Source organism: Balaenoptera borealis (genome assembly GCF_965194805.1).
Source record: "Balaenoptera borealis genome assembly, chromosome: 8".
NCBI classification, from domain to species: Eukaryota; Metazoa; Chordata; class Mammalia; order Artiodactyla; family Balaenopteridae; genus Balaenoptera; species Balaenoptera borealis.
The window spans coordinates 26,276,092-26,296,859 of NC_138865.1; the positions used below are offsets into that span (position 1 = coordinate 26,276,092).

General features: G+C 41.8%; 1 protein-coding gene across 14 annotated transcripts in view; it reads left to right on the top strand.

The window, feature by feature from the left end:
* LOC309632953 (contactin-associated protein-like 4) overlaps positions 1–18,079 on the top strand; it is a 159,475-nt gene extending 141,396 nt beyond the window's left edge. For 12 of the 14 annotated variants that reach the window (XR_014247173.1, XR_014247174.1, XR_014247175.1 and 9 more), the window contains 3 exons: positions 11,147–11,251; positions 12,092–12,221; positions 14,163–14,298. Coding sequence is in view for 2 of the 14 variants with exons in the window: in XM_082401067.1 (XP_082257193.1) it covers positions 14,171–14,302 (132 nt within the window). In the remaining 12 variants the exon portion in view is untranslated. Of the gene's footprint in view, positions 1–11,146; positions 11,252–12,091; positions 12,222–14,162 lie in introns of all 14 variants that reach the window. The other 2 variants (XM_082401068.1, XM_082401067.1) reach the window with 2 other exon arrangements.
* Positions 18,080–20,768: the final 2,689 nt, after the last annotated feature.

Here is a 20,768-nt window from a genome sequence, read left to right on the forward strand (position 1 = left end):
TCACTCTGCCCAGATCAGAAGCTGCAAGTTGTTAGGGAACCAAAAGTGCAGCCCCACTAGAAATGGGTAAAAAAAAAACCCCAAATGTTTGTTTAGATGATATTATCTATCAGAGCTGGAGAGACACGAAGCCGATCATGAGAGAAGAGTCTCTGCTGTATATTAATGGGAACTTTTCTGGAACAACATGCTCTCTTTAGCTTTTCCACATGTCTAATCACTAAGAGCTTGTCTAGCTACATGAGAAAAACAAAACCAAAAGCCCCACAACTGCCTAGAAGCTTATCAGTATCAGAAGGGTACATCATTTTAAGTCCATTCAGTATAACACCATGCAGCTGTTAAAAAAGAATGAGCAACACTGAGATGTTCTGACATGGAAAGATCTATAAGACTTGAGTGGTTTAAATGGAAACAGGAGGTTGGAGAATAATTTGCAAAATATGATTCCATTTCTGTTAAAATGCATGAAGACAGCTCATGAGTGCACAGATTAAAAATATGTATGACTATGATGGTAAAGGACTAGAAACACATCCACTGATGGTGACCCCTGGGAAGAGGGTGGGCAGGTGGGTAAGAGATGATTTACATGTTTTACTCTGTACACTTAGTCTCGGAATATTTTCTAAGAATGCGTTGATGTCTATAAAGTAAATAATAATAAGAGCAGATGCTTAGCACTTACTATGTGCCTGGCACTGTTCCTCAAAGCATGCTTCTGAAGTGAATACTGTAATCATTTTACAGATGGAAAAACCGGGACACAAATGGGCTGAGAAAATTGTCCAAGACCCCCCATTTAGTGATTGACAGTGAGGTAAACAAATTTATTCAATAGCATAAAGAGGGTTGGATCACATAAGCTCTAAGATCTCTCTTATTTTTTTTAAACGTTTGTTGTTGTTGTTCTATTTGATTTTTGGCTGTGTTGGGTCTTTGTTGCCACTCTTGGGCTTTCTTTAGTTGCACCCAGCGGGGACTACTCGTTGCAATGCACGGGCTTCTCATTGCAGTGGCTTCTCTTGTTGCGGAGCACGGGCTCTAGGCATGTGGGCTTCAGTAGTTGTGGCCCACAGGCTCAGTAGCTGTGGCCCACGGGCTTAGTTGCTCTGCGGCATGTGGGATCTTCCCGGACCAGGGCTCGAACCCGTGTCCCCTGCCTTGACAGGTGGATTCTTAACCACTGCACCACCAGGGAAGCCCTCTAAGATCTCTTCAGTGATCATGTCTCAAAGGGCTAAGAGGCTGGGCTATGGATTCAGATGTCCCTTGTAATAATCCAGCTCTGAAACTGGCTAGCTGTTCACCAGAGGCAGGTAACTGAGTCCTTCTGAGCCAGTTTCCTTATCTGTACAAGGTAGAGTAGGCACTGCCTCACAGCATTACAAGTGAGGACATATAGGGAGGAATGCCTAGAGACCCAGTTGGACCCTCAGAGTTGGTATGGAGATTATTTTAAGCTCAAAACATTTGGGAATCAACAGATGCAGAAAGAGCTTTCCTTATTTGACTAAAAGCAGACATTTCTGAGAAATGAGGCTTCTATGATTCCCTCTTCAAGACAGGTCTACTCCCAGGAGAGAAATCAAGAGTAAACCTACCACAAATCCCCTCTCTGGGGAGATTCGCATAGAAGAAGGAAAGACCCCTTGAACGTGCAGACACAAAATAATCACAAAATTACTTATCGTTCATTTATTCTTCTAAAAGAATAGAAGTCCTTTCTTCCACTTTCTTTTTCTCTGCTAAGTTAGATATATAAACCTCTAACTTTAAACATTTAGTGAGATAGTTACTTCTCTTGTTAGCTCCCATATATATGAATAAACTTCTTCTCCTGTTAAACTATCTTTTGTCATTTTAATTTGCAGGCCCCTAATTACTAAACCTAATAGGGCAGAAGAAAAGTCTGCTTCCTGACACTAGCAATTGGTTGGTGAATGATACCATCATTGCCTGTGACTCTGAAATCACAAGATCATAGATTAATCTGCATATCTAAAGAGTCCAACCTGTACTCTGAGGTTAAAAATAAGATCATCAAAGCATACTGAAGTATGGATATAAACATTTCGAAATGATAAAGATCTGGCTGTACACATAACATGTTTCTTCAATTCTGTAAAATTTTATGTAGGTGGAAATTTTACTGCAGAAACAAACTCAAAGACTGAAATTACATGAATAGAATATGGTGTAGCAAAATTTAGAGCTGAGCAAATGTGACGTATAGTTAACGAGATGCGTGCTTTTTATTATGTCACATTTTAATTAAAAATGAATGGTAATCAGTTCACAATAGTGACTTCAGTTGATCCTGCTTCTAAATGGTTAAAGCAAAAATAAGCTCCTGATCTGCTCTTCAGAAGATTAACTATGGCCATGGTAGATCTTTTTCTCTTTCCCTTTTGGAAGAGAAAAGGGGAGGGTGTCCCCAGGTGACAGGGACTGGAGTCTTGTGGGCCCAGCACACTTCCCTGTTGGGAAGAGGAAGGAGGAAGTATTTGCTTACGTTTCCCCCAGTGCCTGGAACCTAAGCTGCAGCTTCCCTAGAACATTGTTAATGATGAGAAGGATCTCATGGCAGAGGGATGGTGGCCGCCGTGCCTAAACCAGGAACCTGATGCCTTCCCTGTCTTAGATTGTGGAGTTTCCTACCAGAAAATCTGAAAAGAAAGGATTTATGGGAAGCAGTAAATGCAGAAGCAAAAGACAATTTTTTTTTAAGCAGATATTCATTTTTAATTAATTATTTATTTATTTATTTTTGGCTGTGTTGGGTCTTCGTTTCTGTGCGAGGGCTTTCTCCAGTTGCGGCGAGCGCGGGCCACTCTTCATCGCGGTGCGCGGGCCTCTCACTATCGCGGCCTCTCTTGTTGCGGAGCACAGGCTCCAGACGCGCAGGCTCAGTAGTTGTGGCTCACGGGCCTAGTTGCTCTGTGGCATGTGGGATCTTCCCAGACCAGGGCTGGAACCCGTGTCCCCTGCATCGGCAGGCAGAGTCTCAACCACTGCGCCACCAGGGAAGCCCAGACAATTTTAATAAACCATAAAAATGGTTAAGTTGGTGCTGGGGGAAAGAGTGGCTTCTGTGTTCTTTAAGCTTTTCTGTACTATTTGAATTTTCTAGCCAAGTGTGCCTATGTCTATTATTTATTTTTTATGTCACCAGGGATTTTCTGACTAGTGAGACCACAGACTACATTTTTTTTCATTGTTATTTTCTATCAAAAAACAATGCAATACATACCATTTTTAAAAAGGAAACAAAGAAGAATTTCTAATCATGCATCAATAAAAAACAAAAGAGCACAAACATACATATATATTTTAACATATTGAGCAGTTCAATATGTTAAAATATATAAATATTTGCATAGTGACCTGAAATAAATAGATTATTTAGTCATAGACCTTTTCATATGCATTCTATAGTAAGTCTTCTGAGAGATGAACTTTAATCTTTCCATGCAGAACTTTGGAGTATCTGAGATTTTGCCCTATTTGCAACAAGTTAAGCTGCCGTTTTCCATGGATGCAGGTAGAAGACAGAAGACTTATGGGTCAGAAACAAAGGACTCTATTACTTACTTGGTTACTCATAAACCACTGCAGCCAGCATGGGCATCCGAATATTTGCCTTGGTTCTCCTTGACCCTGAGTCACACAGGGGCTGTGTGGATAGGCCCGGATGGATGCCTGCACACACAATGGGTTATAATACAAGAGTTCAGGGAATCAGAATCTTTTGGGAGGTAAGCATGCTTGCCCTTACCTCTGGAAGAAGACATTATCTTACAAGGCTGTTTTCTATCTAAACATCCTTGGAAAGATAGCTGAGAATAAAGGGCCGTCGGTGCTTCTGTTTGTAAGATGTGCAGAAATGTGAGAAACCCATGGAGAATTGTCTTACCTCTGCTCTGACTAACACACAGCCTTTTACTTTTCTTAGGAAATGGCAATTATATGTTGCAAAGGACTTATTTCACATTTACTTAAACTTAGTTTTCAAATATATATTTCTTTGTCCTATTCTAAGATTAACTTCTCTTGTGTAAGAGTTAATTTTGAAATTACAGTGTGAACCATATGACCCTAATCATTTTGGTTTAACAGTATTGCTAACTCAAATTTAAAATGCTGAGAAAAAAGCATCTCTATGTTGTCACTAAAACTACCAAAACAGCTTTAAATACACAATTGGTTTCAAAACAGCTGTTTGATCTTGACATTTTTTTTTTAAAGAGCTTTTTGATGTGGACCATTTTTAAAGTCTTTATTGAACTTGTTACAATATTGCTTCTGTTTTCTGTTTTGCTTTTCTGGCCCTGAGGCATGTGGGATCTTAGCTCCCTGCCCAGGGATTGAACCTGCACCCCTTTCATTGGAAGGCAAAGTCTTAATCACTGGACCACCGGGGAAGTCCCGATCTTGACATATTTTTAAACATATTTGGCTAAATCCTATTTAAGTTAACACTTCCTCTGAAATCGGAATTGTGACAAACACTGTAAGAGAGCTACTATTTTTTGCATAAAGGAGAGCAAAATCTTGTGATAGTATGTTTCCCTTACAAACATAGTGTAGGATAAATCTAAATATTCTGATTTGAGAAGAAACTTTTGAATGGAGGAATTTTTCATTCCACTGTTGCAGGATTGTCTACTTTTCCCTAATATTAAAATGGACAGTTAGCCTCTTGAAAGAGGTTAAAAATCCATACGGAACGTCTCAGAAGGGTTTAATTGTTCAGTGGCTTTCACTCTTCCTCACAAATTATTTAAAAATGGAATTTTTGTTCAAGATGTCTACCATTAGCGTGAAATTTATTTTCCAGTTTTATTGAGATGTAATTGACACATGACACTGTGTAAGTTTAAAGTGTACAACGTAATGATCTGATGTATGTATATATTGTGAAATGATTACCACAATAAGTTTAGTTAACAAACATCACTTCACATTGTTACACATTCTTTTTCTTGTGATGACAAGTGTGAAGTTTGATGCCTACCTGGTTCTCTTCTTTTGGACTTTGGCAAATCTAAGAATTAATCCTACCACACATAGCCTATACTAGTCTACCCAAATCTAACAGTTACTACAGACATTAACACATTTATTTGTTTGTATGTTTTATTGAGCGCAAGATAATAATCTCATTCTCAGAAGCAATGAAATCACCGAAAGAGCCAAATCTTGAGAAAGCCTCGTAGAGTTGCCCTGTTACTAGATAAAGCGCTTGGAATATATAAGTATGTTGTGTCACGCGTCTTCCTGTGACCTGTGATTGTTACTTGAAAGTGTGGAAATGCAGAACAGATCTCCTGTTATTATGAAAGGCCCATCTGTGACAGGTGGAAAGGAGGACGCTATCTTAAGAGCTTGTTCTGTGCAGTTCTCATGGAGGTGACTTGTGTCCTATAGGGAATGTCTCCAGGCTGCATTCCACTCTGGGTTCTTTGCCTCTGGCAGTTCTCCGTGATCACTCCTGTATTGGGGTCCGCCACGCCACTCCCAGGCTCCATGATTCACTGGAAGGACTCATAGGAATCAGCCTAGCGTTATATTCACAGCTGTGATTTATTACAGCAGCAGGACACAAAGTACAGTCAACAAAGGAAAAGGCAAGTGGACCAAAGTCTGGAGGAAACCAGAGGCAAGCTCCCTCGAGTCCTCTGCCAGTGGAACCACACAGGACACGCTTAAGTCCTCCAGCCATGAGGACAACATGTGTGAAATGTTGCCAACCAGGGGAGCTTAGCCTCAGCCTAGGAGCCCAGGCTTTTATGGGGGATGGTCATGTAGGCACCCCCTCCCTGGTACATATCAAAATCCCAGATTCCAGAAGGAAAGCAAGTGTTCAGCACCAACCACATTGTTTGCATAAACATCTTAGGCAGCAGTGAGCCACTCTTATCAATTCTGGGAGTGGTGAAAGCCCTCCCAAAATTCAGGTGCCTAGACACCAGCAAGCCTTTCTCAGGATGGTGACTCAGGCCTGCGGATGTTATCACTGTTATCTCTTTTGGTTCTGATTTTTTTTCTTCCTTTCCTTCAGTCTTTCTTACCTTCAATCTTATATTCTATTATTTTAATAAGATGATCTGATTTAACACCCTTAGTTTCTTACATGAAAATACCAGCATGGTCCTGCGCTAAGGTGGACAGAACACACCAAGTCCTTCTGAAGCTCTGGAGGCTCTGCTCCCGAGGAGGGCACGACCAAGGCCCTTCATTCATTACCTAAGAAATGGTCATTCCCTAGTAAGGCGCTTAATCTGTCCCATTTCAAAAATAAGTGATGCCACATTTCAAAAATAAGGACTCAGGGTAATTTCCCTGAGTCCTTAAGAGCGATGACTCATCGAGGACACCTCTGAACTGGCCCTCTCTATAGGAGAAAACAAGGAGCCTGCGCTGGAAAGAATGGAAAGGCCTAGAAATGACCAATTGGCCCTGAAAATTGAGTCAGTGAACAAGTGTCTGTTAGGCACGGACGGTGTGGAATGTGGTTAAGGATGGTCTGAGTTAGCTAGGAGGTACCATCGTGGTCCTTCTCAGACACATACTCTTCCGGGAATTCAACTGGCAGACACAATTAAACTTGAAAACTTCCTGAATTTCAACAGTGCCACCGAGTGCCTTCTGCTTGCCAGAACTAGACTGGTCAGTGATGGTCTGAGGAGAAACTTAAACTACTTTGGAAATAAGGCAGACTTAGAGAGTGGTAGCGAACATGGCACCCACCTAGCATACAAACCTTGTGAGACCCTGAGGGTCATGAGTATAACGGATTGTGGCTGAGCCGTAAGGGACTCACCGATCCAAGTCACTCAGCAAGGCCACCACAGGCCAATCCAGAAGCTAAGAGTATTATTTTCCTCGGGCTGCAGTAACAAAATGACACATTCAGATGGTTAAACAACAGAAATTTATTTTCTCACAGTTCTGGTAGCTAGAAGTCCCAGATCGAGGTGTTGGCAGGGTTGGTTTCTTCTGAGGCCTCTCTCCCTGGCTGACAAATGACTGTCTTCTTGCTGTGTCCTCACATGGTCTTTCCTCCGTGTGCACACTTCCCTGGTGCTTCTCTGTGTCCAGATTTTCTCTTCTAGTAAGGACACCAGTCAGATTGGATTAGGACCCACCCTAATGGCCTCCTTTTACCTTAATCACCTCTTTAAAGACCCTTTCTCCAAATACAGTCACATTCTGAGGTACTGGGGGTTAGGGCTTCAACATAACAGTAGGTTAAAGGAATTCCCTACCATTTGAAGTAGTTTAATGTTGAACTAAACACATATTGGTATCACTTTAAGTCAATGGAACTTCTTAATGAGAAATCTTCCTAAATTTTGTACAAATGACCCGATTTGCATATTACTATTTTCAACATATACAGGAGGCCACTGGATTAGTGCTATTCTCCCAGTAGTCCTGAAACAGTCTAGACTCACAGTTAAATACTTTAATTCCTTTAAGTTCATTAATTTATTTAATTCCTTGAAGCTGCTAATAGAATATGCCCACTACCCAGCACTCCTTTGAGGCATTCCTTAATAACACTAACCATACTTCATTTTCTTCTTTTGTGTTACTCTTGAAGTTTAGAAGCCAATTCATTTGTCAGAACTAAATTTGTGCCATGTATCAAATAACATACTTTTATTTGCAGTGTTCTAGTATTGTTTTCAACAGCCATATATTGATTTTGAGACAGGCTGGGACCTGGGACCCTTTGCTGGGACCTGGGGCCCTTTGCTGCAGTGTTGCAGTGCTTGCACCTCGACACACCTCTCCTCGAGCAACAAAATAACAAAGAAACTGTATGGGACTAAAAATAACGACGTGCTCGCCCAGTTGGGGCAAATTCTGGACAAAAGATACAAAGAGACCAAAAAACCCAACTGCCACTTTTGAAGATCCCAGAGCAAAAGCAGGGTACTGCACGTGCCCCCTGCACACAACACCACCTAAGCGGTGGGCAAACCACCTAAGCCACCCTTCTGGCCCGACCCCTGGACACCCCTGCCCTCACGCCATATAACAGGGGTCCCCAACCCCCAGGCCGCAGCCTGGTAGGAATCAGGCTGCACAGCAGGAGGTGAGTGGCAGGGGAGCGAGTAAAGCTTCATCTCCTGCTCCCCATCGCTCACATTACTGCCTGAAACATCCCCCCACCCCAGCCCCTGCCGGTCCGTGGAAAAATGGTCTTCCATGAAACTGGTCCCTGGTGCCAAAAAGGTTTGGGGACCACTGCCATATAAGCAGCAAGCTCGCCCCCGCTTAGGGAGCACGCAAGCAAAGGAACCTGTTGTTTGTTCTCGCTCCCCCCTGCTGCAGCAGGGGCCCCGATAAAGCCTTGCCTGAATTTCTTGTCTGGCCTTTGATCAATTTTTATTGTTTAAGGACGCCAAGAACCCTGGTCGGTAACAATTTCAAAATACGGTCTTGATGTCATTGGAAGTAATTTTTTTCTGACTTTTTCTCTGTTTTCAACATCTTTGCCAGCAAAAGATGTGTTCCCAGATGTCTTCTAAAATGTTTTCTTCCTGATCATTTAGAAAGATTGGGAAAGAAAGAGTATTGAGAAACTTGAGCTGTACTTTTGCTGCACAGGAAGGGTGAGCTGTGTTCCATCCTAGATTAATAATATTTCAAGCAGGAGGGAAAAAAAAAAAAAGTAAAAGCCTATATCTTTAGCCATGTGTTTGAAAAAGACTTGATTTCAACAATGTTTCTATCATGCTTACGTTGCAGCTGTCTAAACAATACAGATAACAAAAGTATGTCAATTAAAAGCAGCATTTAGGACCCAGTTTCACAGATCTGCATTGGCCCTGGGTTTCGGATGATTTCAGGGCCAGGCGCTGTGAGTTCCTGTGTGGTGTAGTTGTGCTCAGCCATGGGGCAGGTGGGTTCCCTCTTGCTGTAGGAGAAGGTGGTGGGACACACGGAGATGGTTATCTCTTTCTGCTTTTGACTCTCCTGACTTGCTTCCACCAAGAGGCCATAAACCCAAACTGGAAATACTAAGTGCATACTTTTTCCAACACATTGACCACAACTTGAGATTTTCATGGCGGAATATATTACATAAATGTCTGGAAAGCAAATATTTTAAGTGCACTTTAGGTAGATGTTTGCTTACTTTAATCAAGCAGAAGGAGAGATTATTCTTTTACCTTCTGGAACGTGTTGAGGTAACCTTATCTACAGAAGGGAAAACTTTAGAGTTCACCTGGTACAAAGCACCCGCATCCGGATGAACGAAGGTTGTTCCCGAGTCCAAGCTTGCTGTGCTTGCCGCACGACAGGCCAGTAAATCAGACATGACGCACTGAGGGAAAGAATACGACTTTATTCGGAAAGCCAGCAGACCGAGAAGACGGCGGACTAAAGTCTCAAAATAACCATCTTATCGGGGTTTGGATGCCAGTTTCTTTTATAGCACAGAGATGGGGAGGAGATGAGGAGGTAAAGTAAAAGGGCCATCAGTTTTGCGAATATCCCCTGGAATGGCCAGCCTCAGGGAGGGGATGTGTTAATTTCTTTTTAATTGCAGCCATCCGCAGGTGGACAGAGTCCGTATGTTTCCCTGAACAAAGGCACTTTGGTTTAACATTCAGGCAGAGGAACAGGGTTCCCGGAGGCAGGCCATTATGTACAGACAGTATCCTTTTAGTGAACAAAAGCAGCGGAAGGCAAAGGTTAAAGTCAAAGAAACAGATCCACCGTGTAGTCAGATTTGGTTCTTCCCTGTAACAAGGTCTCAAAGAGTGAGTGGCTCCCTCCAGGTCACATATAATAATAATATATATAATAATAAAAATTATTCTGGTAGAGAAAAGAATACAGAACTCTAGCCACTCTAACTCCTTAGTTAAAAAATGAGATTTATTTGCAGGATAAGAATGATGCTGCTATTAAAAATAATAATAGCAATAGCAAGTTTGAAAACTTTCACGTGGACCTATTCAGGTGCTTAATTGGCATTTAAGGCCTTCTAAGTATCTGTACTAGCCTCCTTCAGGTCAGCCTGTGTTGCTGGGAAACTGCTTTTCTCACTACTCTCTGGACAAAACTCTGGGTCTAGTTGCCATTATTCCGTGGAGTGTTTTTAGATCCCACCCGTTGTTAAACACACACACTTTTGTTATTAATACAAGAACAGATTTTTCAGAGTTTTTTCTTTGTCTTTTATTGTTAAAATTTTTTTAATTGAGGTATAATTGACGTAACATTACATTGGTCGCAGGTGTACAATGTCATGATTTGATGTTTGTATATGTTGCAGAGTGATCACCACAATAAGTCCACTTAACATCCACCACCTCACATAGTTACAACACTTTTTTTCTTGTGATGAGAATTTTGAAGAGCCACTCTTCTAGCTACCTTTAAATATGCAATACGGTATTATTAACGTACATAGTCACCATGCTGTGAAAGTTCCATCCCCATGACTTACTCATTTTATAACTGGAAGTTTGTACCTTTTAACGTCCCTCACCCATTTGGCTCACTCATCCCCTGCCTCAGGCAGCCACCAGTCTGTTCTCTATCTGTGAGCTTGACATTTTTTTGTTTGTTTTTTAAGGTCCCATATATGTGAGATGATATGGTATTTATCTTTTTCTGTCTGGCTTATTTCACTTAGCATAGTGCCCTAAAGGTCCATCCATGATGTTGCAAACAGCAAGATTTCATTCTTTTTTATGACTGAAAAATCAAAAACAGATTTTTTATTGGTTCTTTAGTAGATGCCAGCTTCTGATATCAGCTTTTAGGTGAAATTATTGTTAATCTTTTTATGTGTGATTTTATGAGTCAGAGTTCAGAAGACCATTTGGATTTGCTATTGTAGGCAGATGTTGAAAATTCAGTTTTTTAATAGAATCTTGTACTGTTTTGTAGATTTTACTTTTTGGATTTGATTCTCAAAAAGAAATCTTAACCTGTAAAATGTTTCTTACTCCCTTTTCTTACCAGGAAGAGATATTAGGAATCATCTAGGAAACAAATGTAGCAGTTTTATGCAATTTAAGCAATAAAAATGAGTTTCAAAATCCTCCTTTACTACCAGTAAAGCTTGAATTTTGTACTTAAATATCATATTTTCCCCCTTCCCCTTTTACCCAAGATTTACCCGCCTATTAATGTGCTGCCCTCGTTGTCTCGGTGAATGAAGTCTGCTACTGGAGAAGGTATGACCAGAAAGGATCACGCCGATGTATCTAACCAGCTGGTACGTATGTTTTCTCCAGGATTGTGTTTAAAGAAATGAGTACTTTCTCAGTTCATGCTGCTGTCTTATACCTCTTGTCTTTCTTCCATATCACTTTTCTTCTCCCCCCATCAAAGTAGAATTTTAATATAGAATATATAATATAGAATACTGGAATACAGAAACATTCATTAGAGCCAAACAGTCTTTTTCATAAGGATAACTGCTCATGACAAAGATTAAAGATCACATGCTTGAAACCCACCTCTAATGCTGTATGAGGTAGTTTTTAAATAAAAAAGGCATAAGACGATTTTTTATTAGTAACCTTTATTATAGAGTATTTCTGAAAGACTATTCCAACTAATTTTTTGTTTAACATATTAGGCAATCACCAGAACGCTAAGGGATACTGCTGTGTATATTCTATGAAATCCTTGGTTTCTATAGTCCTGAGATTGTATACCAAGCATAATTAAAGAAAAATACATTTGACCTTAAAGTAGAAATGATAAATAAACCTACTGATAACCCAGATATTTTTTTTTGAATAGAATTTAGAGATGGATTTCTCCTATTGCGTAAGTTGTGATTTTTAAATGCTCTACAAAATGGAAGCTCATTGATATATTGAGGGAGTGTATTTTTTGTAGAGTGTTAGTAATGTCTATGTATTGCATGCCTGAAGACTCCTTCCTTAGTGAGACTGCCGTATAATAAAGTCTTTCCAATACTTGCATATGTGAATTATGTTTGGAAATAATGTGAAATACTGTGAAGATAGCTACAGCAATACACTTATAATGCCCAGAGTACCGTTACCATTTATAAAGGTTCATGTAAACCTTTTTTTCTCTTTAGTATGCATGCTATGCTATTGGTAAGGATGTGCAGGCCATGAAAGCCATAGTTGGAGAAGAAGCCCTTACCTCAGATGATGTGCTTTACTTGGAATTTCTGCAGAAGTTTGAGAGGAACTTCATTGCTCAGGGTAAGATTACTATTTTCCTATGAATAGAAACAGCATCATATGTAGTTTTGAGGACTTCTTTCCTAGTCTGAGAGAATTTACATTGGTCTCCATACAATTTTCCTTCTGATTAGAGAAGAGGTTCTTCCAGCCGCCTGCCATGTCTTTGTTCTTAGCCCTCTGGTTCCTTCCCTTCTACCTTCAATTTCTTTATCCATTTATTTAGCTCCTGTCTTATTTTTTATCTTCCTTACAACCGGCCTTCTGCTCTCCTACCTCCATTGCCACTTCTCCTCGCTCTTAACCTCTCTGCAATGCTCTCCTCTGGCTTTGGGGGTTTTGGACTTTCCCAGTCCCTCTGTTTTCATCCTCCTGATTTCTTATCTTCCTGCTTCTTAATTGTTAATGTTCCCAAAGGCTTCATTACCTGTTCTTTCTGTGCTTTTTTTCCCCTATGCTGATGACTAACTTGCTATGTATGAGCCTTTACCCTCTTTCTGAAGCTCTAATCCCACATCTCCAGCTAGGAAGCCTGTGTTTATGCCACCATCCTCTCTGGCTCAGCGTGGTGAGAACCAAAGTCTTTTCCCAACTGACCACCTGCCTAGCAATTCCCTTTTCAATTTCTGTCTACCTCTGGCATGACCATTACCCTAGTTAGCCCAAGCTCAGGAATTGGGCATTCTTAAGCCTCTTCATTTATTCTCCAGTCATCAAATATTTGCTAATTTGCATTGTTCTCCTTTGAAACATCTTATCCTGTTCTCTTTTCATTCCTATTAAAAAAACTTAGGCCAGTGTTTCTCAAAGTTGAATATGCTTTTGAACCTACCAGGGATCTTGTTGAAGTGCAGATTCTGATTCGGTAGGTGTGGGTGGGGCCAGAGAGCCTGTATTTTGACAAGTTCCTGGGCGATGTTGAAGCTGCTGATCTCTGACCACTCTTTGTGTCCCAAGACCTAGTCCAGGCCTTTGTCCCATCATCCTTGGCTGTTAGTGCCAGCATCTTCACCAGTCTCCCTGACTCTCTATGTGCCATTGCCGGGGTAAATTTAGTATTAATTTTATTGATTGTCCTTCTGTTAAAAAGTCTATAATGGTTTTTATTACATAGCATGTGTAGGGCTTTCAAGCTGTTTTGTTTGGTCTCTTCCCTGCCACCCCTGCTAATGCTGGTAAACTCTATTTTTGACCTCAGTGATACTTACAAACGATGAGTTTATTTTGGAATAATGCATCAGCTGCACACTTAGGATTTGTGCACTTTTCTATTTGTGTGATACATTTTTTAAGTACCATTAAAATCCCCAGAACATATGATTGTTGGGTTTTCTAAAAAAAAAAAAAAAAAAAAAATTTATGCAGAACCTTAATATCTTAAAAAGATAAAAATTATTCTGGTAGAGAAAAGAATGCAGAACTCTAGCCACTCTAACTCCTTAGTTAGAAAATGAGATTTATTTGCAGGATAAGAATGATTCTGCTATTAAAAATAATAATAGCAATAGCAAGTTTGAAAACTTTCACGTGGACCTATTCAGGTGCTTAATCGGCATTTAAGGCCTTCTAAGTATCTGTACTAGCCTCCTTCAGGTCAGCCTGTGTTGCTGGGAAACTGCTTTTCTCACTACTCTCTGGACAAAACTCTGGGTCTAGTTTCCATTATTCCGTGGAGTGTTTTTAGATCCCGCCCGTTGTTAAACACACACACACACGCACGCACGCACGAGCCCAACGTCTCGCCTGCGGGCTTTCTCCCTTTTCTCTGATTCCCAGGGGTACTTACTGTCTAGACCCTCATTTCCACATTTGGTCACATCCAGTCCTGGGAGACCTGACTGCTTTGTGTCTCTTTTTTATACTTCATGCTCACAGTGCTAGACCCATAACAATAAATTTTGAATAACGCTGATAAGTTGGAAGTAGTTGGCCTTTATTCATCTAATCTCAATTTTTTGTAAGGTCCTTAGGAAAACCGCACTGTCTATGAGACTTTGGACATTGGCTGGCAACTGCTCCGAATCTTCCCCAAAGAAATGCTGAAGAGAATCCCTCAGAGCACCTTGAGCGAATTCTACCCTCGAGACTCTGCCAAGCATTAGCTGCTACTTCATCGCTGGCTCGATGCTCTTGTGAAATACTGGTTCTGTTTTCTTTATTCCTTTTGCACTCCCCCATCCCCACCTTTGTGTTGGAGTTTACTGTGTTACCCTGTAATTAAAAACAAAGAATAGGTAACATATTGTGCCAGTGTTGCAATGTTTTAAACTGCTAACAGACTTTAAAATATCCCCTGTTCCGAAAACCTGGAACTGCAGTGCTTTGTTTAAAGTAGCTGAGGGTTGGAGGTGAAGTTTTCTTACTGATGTATGTATTTGTACGTAGTGGTGTAGTTAGCTGCCTAGTGTCCTCATTATTTGGGTCTCTCAGACCTTCCCTGTCCACCCCCTTCAGAGTATCACTATCTGAAGTTACAATGCTTTGATCTCCAAACTAGGGACAAGATAGGGTCTGAAAGACGCTTCCTCTCCGAGCCGAGACGCTTTCCTGAGCGCTTGTTTTTAGACTTTGGTGTGCCTCTGGGTCTGCTCTAAGCAGATGGCTTTTCCTGTCCACCTGCTGTTTCCTATTTAATGAATAGGTTAGAAAAGGAGTTTCCTTTTCCTCTTTGGTGCGGATAAGTTTCAACTCCTGTGTCTTACTGTTCTCCCTCCCTCTGAGTAACACAGAATCATGCAGCTTTTGCCCAACTGGCATTGATCTGATAGTAGTGAGATGCCCTGTCTTGATGATCCCTTACTGGGTTTCCATGCAGAGGAATCATAATGAAAATAATTAATAGAATTCTTGGTTGGAAAGAGTTGGGATACAATTTTTTAAGAAAGAAAAAACTTATATCGGTTCTACATTCGGACATGCTAACAGTGGTTTTAAGTTTCTAAAGTGTTGACCGGATGCTAAAGGCAAGGTGGGGAAGAGAAAGCTCTTCTGTGTATGGAATCTTTTATATATATATATAATCTATGGATATTTTAAACTCTGTTAGATAGCAGCCTTTGGAAAATCCCCTATTTGGTCCTGCTTTCTGACCTATCTGCCTTTTCAGGGTAATCTTGTGGCACAAGTGATAGCATTTAAAAGCTTTAGTCTTTTGATTCCTCCTCCTTCCTGCTGCGAGCCCTGAGCTGTCTTCTGTGCACTTCTGACATGTCTACTGCTTGGTCTCTCTGTGTTCTTTGTTACTTGGGTGCAGTAGCAACTTCTCTGTGCATTCCATCTTTCTTTCAAGTTGTGTAAAGTTCTTCACTTTTTTTCCTCTGAGGGTATAGGGGGTGGGGGGAGTCAGCATGATTATATTTTAATGTAGAAAATGTGACCTGGATATAAAATGAAAGTAAATATTAAATTAAATGGAAGTTACCTAAAGTGACTCTGTATCTTCTAATCAGAAAAGCAATAGCAACAAGCAAATATATAATAATGCACCTGTCTTTGATTGACAGTTTTGAACATCATAACCAGTATTGTGAACCAGCCCCTTGATTCACAATATTATGAACCATGTCCCCTTTACAGGGACATGGCCCATGTTCTGTACCCTCTGCCTTTTAGGCTGCCCTTTCAAGCTCTTTTCAGTAATACCTCTTCCAACATATTGTAGTTTGATCCAAGGTTGAGAGTTGCTAGGGTGTGGGGTTGTTTGTTTGTTTATTTGTTTGTTTTGCAGATCGTTAGTGGCTGTAAGTTCTCTGAAACTTGAAGTTTTGATTCAGGGTCCACTTAGCATTTTCGAGAGTTACTAAGGTGTTTTATAGCATTCTTTGTTTCAGACATTCTCAGGACCTCTAGAGCCTGTCTGCCATGAATGAAAGAGGGTGATAAATAGAAAATGAAATACATACTGAAGCAAGCCAAAACTTGCTTCAAATAAAATCTGAACTAGATGGTCCAGTATATAAAGGAAACATACTGGTTAAAGCACAGGGATGTGGCATCACGGTGGTCTCCCATTTCTTTCCCCTCTTCAACTCAGAGTGACATTTAGGAGATGTAGAGGAAGAGGCTCAGTCATAGCAAGAGTAGGTAGACCTGTGTTCTGATTCTGGTGCTGCCACTAACTGTATGGTCTTGCTTAGTCATTTAACAGATTTGTGTTCCTTTTAGGGTTATTGTAAGGACTAGAGATTTTGGTTTTTATATCGCTTTTTAACTTATGTAAAAAAAAACCAGTTTGTTGTATTGGCATGTGTCTATTTCTGTATTCTCTATCCTATTCATTGAACTATGTATCTATCCTTCCACCAATACCACACTGTCTTACTTATAGCTTTACAGTAGGTCTTAATATCCTCTAACTATATTCTGCTTTCTCAAAATTGTTTTACTTATTCTGGTTCCTTTGCCTTTACCTTTTGTTCATACATTTTAGAATAAGCTTGTCCATGTTGACAAAAAAATTCTGTTGGAAGTTGACCTTCTATTATGTTGAGTCTTCCAATCCATGAATGCGATATGTCTCTCCATTGATTTAGGTCTTGTTTGGTTGTATCCTACAGATCCTCTATTAAAATATTTATAATCAAATATGTCATGTTTTGGAAGCATTGTGTATGGCATTGTGTTGTTGTTGTTTTTTTAATTTTTCTTTTTTTCTTTTTGTCTGTGTTGGGTCTTTGTTTCTGTGCGAGGGCTTTCTCTAGTTGTGGCGAGTGGGGGCCACTCTTCATCGCGGTGCGCGGGCCTCTCACTGTCGCGGCCTCTCTTGTTGCAGAGCACAGGCTCCAGACGCACAGGCTCAGTAGTTGTGGCTCACGGGCCTAGTCGCTCCACTGCATATGGGATCTTCCCAGACCAGGGCTCAAACCCGTGTCCCCTGCATTGGCAGGCAGATTCTCAACCACTGCGCCACCAGGGAAGCCCCGGCATTGTGTTTTTAGTTTTGGTTTCCAGTTGTTCATTGTTAATATTTGGAAATATGACTAATGTTTTTGTGTTGATCTTGTATCCTGAGACTTTGTTAAAGTAATTGCCGCTTATTAATTGCTTCTTAGAGATTTCTTGGGATTTTCTATGCAGACAGTCATGCTATCCATGAGTATGGACAGTAATATTTCTTCCTTTCTAATCTGTGTGTCTTTCTTTCTTTTTCTTGCCATGCTGCACTGGCTAGTACCTACAGTACTAAGTTGAAAAGGAGAGATGAAAGAGGACATTCTGGCCTTCTTTTGAATTTAGGAGGAAAACATTCATTCTCTCACCATGAAGTATGATGTTCACTGTCGGTTTTTTGTAGATATTCTTTACTGGGTTGAAGTAGAGCCCTTCTATTCCTGAGAGTTTCTGACATGAATGTGTGTTGAAGTTCATCAAATGCTTTTTCTTCATTAATTGATGTGGCCATGTAGAGTTTCTTCTTCAATCTATTAATATGGCAAATTACGCTGATGATTTTTGAATAGTAAACCAAGCTTGTGTTCCGAGAATAGACTCCAGTTGATCAGAGTGTATTGTTATTTGCTGCCTTCTTCATGTGTTGATTTTATTGTGCAATTTTTTTTCCCGTTTCCGTGTGTGAAAGCTTAGATTATTGATCTGAGACCTTCCCTCTCTTCTATTATAAGCATTTAGTGCCATTCGTTTCCCTCTTAATAATGTTTTATCTGGATCCTTCCACATTTTATGTGTTGTATTTTCATTTTCACTCAGTTCTATTTATCTTAAAAATTTTCCTTGAAATTCCTCTTTAACCATGGATTATTTAGAAGTGTGCATCTTAATTTCCAAATGTTTGGAGGCATTCTACTTCTCGTTCTCATTTTTATACAATTTAAAGCTTAGACTGTGGACACAGTGGAATAAAATGCGATTATGTTTGTTTAGTTATTTTATAGAGGTTCTTCAAATATCACTGGAGTGAAGTTTTCAAATATTAGTTTTACATAGTAGTTCTCAGTCTTTTGCCCTTGTAACCATAAGAGAGTTCCCTAAAAATATGTAACCCTGGCTGCTGGAGCCATGTTTATCAGGGGCAGTTCACAGTCACAGGAATAGTGGGGAGTTTGTGGGTCCCCACTGCACACTTTGTTCTGGGCCAGCACACAGGGATCCAGTAGGGATCCAGGGTCCAGGAGAGGGACCCAAACTTTGGGCTCTGGTGTTTATATTGCAGAATCAGGGAAGCCCAGGTCCCGTGTGGGCAGGAACTAGGACCAGCACTGGGACACACAGGACCCAGGTCCAGTCCCTCTCCATGGAACGAGCAGTCAGGCTGAGGGAGGCCCAGCCTCTCTCCTGCTGGTCAGGGCTGAGCCAAGCTGCGGTTGCAGCTGTATTGCTCAGTAGGCCCATGGCTGAGTCACCAGCTAAGACAGCCGTAAGCCCTGGCTATGGGTAGTGTCCATGAAGTCTTGAGGAAGGCCGGCCTTCCTCCTGCAGGGAGGCAGTCTTGAACAAGTTAGCCCTGCCCTGTCACTACTTCAACAACCAAAATTTTCATTACTCCCTCTTGCTCCCCAACCCCACTCAGATAAAAGCATAGTTTCTCATGGGGTGGCCAACCTTTTATTTTTCAAACATTATCAACATCATTTCATACAAGAAAGGACATTCGAACCCCAATTAACTAAGAAGCACATATTGCAGAATAAGCTCGTTTGCCCTAAAACAAGACCCTTAGCTATTTCCATGGACCATCCTTGATTTCTCCATTATGCTGCTGAGTAGTGCAAAGTTGGTGCTCAAGAACGCCTTGGATGATGGTGTGCTATCAACAGCTGCTGTGAAAGCAAGCAGCTGGCACCCTCGGTGGCTATATGGGCAGAGGAGTTGAGGAGACAGTAGGTGATGGCTCTGTGCTGTCAGTGAGGGCTGTCCTCTGCCCGCACCCCTTTTAATCCCTTTGTATCCCTACCACCTGAGGAATGAAGGCAGTGATGAGTTATTGGCAGAATTGCCCTGTCTGATAAGAGGGTCACCTGCAAGCCAGAGGGCCCAAATCCTCCCTGGAACACATCACTCCCTACCCACCACTTAACAATTCCCTTCAAACAAAGGTGCAACTTTGTAATAGCTGTACCGTTAAGATATGCCGTCTGTGATTCGGACAACTGTGACTCCTTGCCCTGTTCTTGGAGGGACATGACATTTTGTAGGGAGAACCCAGGCCAGGTGGCCAAAGTCTCTGTCAAGTCTGTTTCTTCAGCCAATACTTGGATTCAAGTTGAGGGTGGTGGAGATGAGTGGGCCTTCACCATGATAGCCTTTCCCTGGTATCACTGGCCAAGGTTCCCTTTGGTGAACATTACATACAAAAGCTTGCCCAGCACATGCCTCGCTCTCAGCCGAGCCGTGGCCATGCTGCTCCTGGGATTAGGCACCTCCTTTGCACACCCTGTGGATGGTGCTCATTTCCTTGATTCTGTGAATGGGGTATTTGTTAAACTATTATTTCTTGAGGCCTGTAAACTATTATTTCTTGATGTCTGTGCAAGTTTCAATTCTGCAATTTCTATTTCCTTCTTCTTACGGATTGAAAAACACTAGTGAAATTCCTCATCTTACAATCTCTGCTCCTTAACATTAACCGTAGTCTTCTTAAAGTCCTTGGTCTTGCTCTCTCAAAGGCTCCCTGGGGCTTGATTCCAGTGGGCTGGTGAGGTGGACACCACTGAGCTTGACAACATGCCATACTCCACCCAAGCCTGGAGATCTCGGTGTCTGGGGGAAAAGGCAGGGGCCGTGAGACAGGAGACAAGAATGGAGGTAAATTCAGGGGTAAAGCCCAGGGAAGAGTCCATATGTCAGTTACAGGTCAGCTATGGGCCCTGTGTCCGAGAAGACGCCCCTCAGTGTGGGATGACCAGCTGCTCTCCGAGAGAGCGAGGCTCCTGGCCCCGGCTTCTCATGTGATACTGGGGCAGATCCTATGCACAGAGGCTGTGGCCTGCAGCGGGCGTGTATCAGCACCTCTGCAGGGTCGAGGGGCCAAAGGGGGCCATGGGCAACCTCTCCCAGGAGAAGTCACCTGCCCTGGGGCTGGGGCATCAGTCCCTCAGACCCACACCATCTACCTTTCTACCTGGGTTCCAAGCCCAGCAAGGCACAATCCTGACTTCCCCAGTGTAGGATTTCCCCAGTGTGTGACAAGCCAGGCTGTGGCCACCTACCCCGAGGGTATAGTTCAGCGGGGGCAAAGCCCATCACTGCCCCCTGGTGAGGCAACTACAACAGAAAGGTGAGCTTTTGAGAGCAAGGGTCAGGAGTCAGGGAGGAGAGGCAGAAACCCAAGAAAGGACCCATCGCCTGAGCCCACATCCTTGTCCACCTCTGTGGGGTCAGTCAGCCTCCAGTGTCTGCTCTGAGATCACAAGACCCCACAGTACTGGCCATCACAACCACCTGCCTCAGAACAAAACAAGAGGGCACAAGAGCAGGAGGCCCATATGATAAGTGTGGTCTGTTGAGGAGGTGCTCCCTGGGCCATGTGACAAGACATGGCTTCTCAGGGCACAGCTGCCCCCAGACTCAGCATAAATGTCTGGGCTGTGAGCCCATTGATTCTGGGAAGGG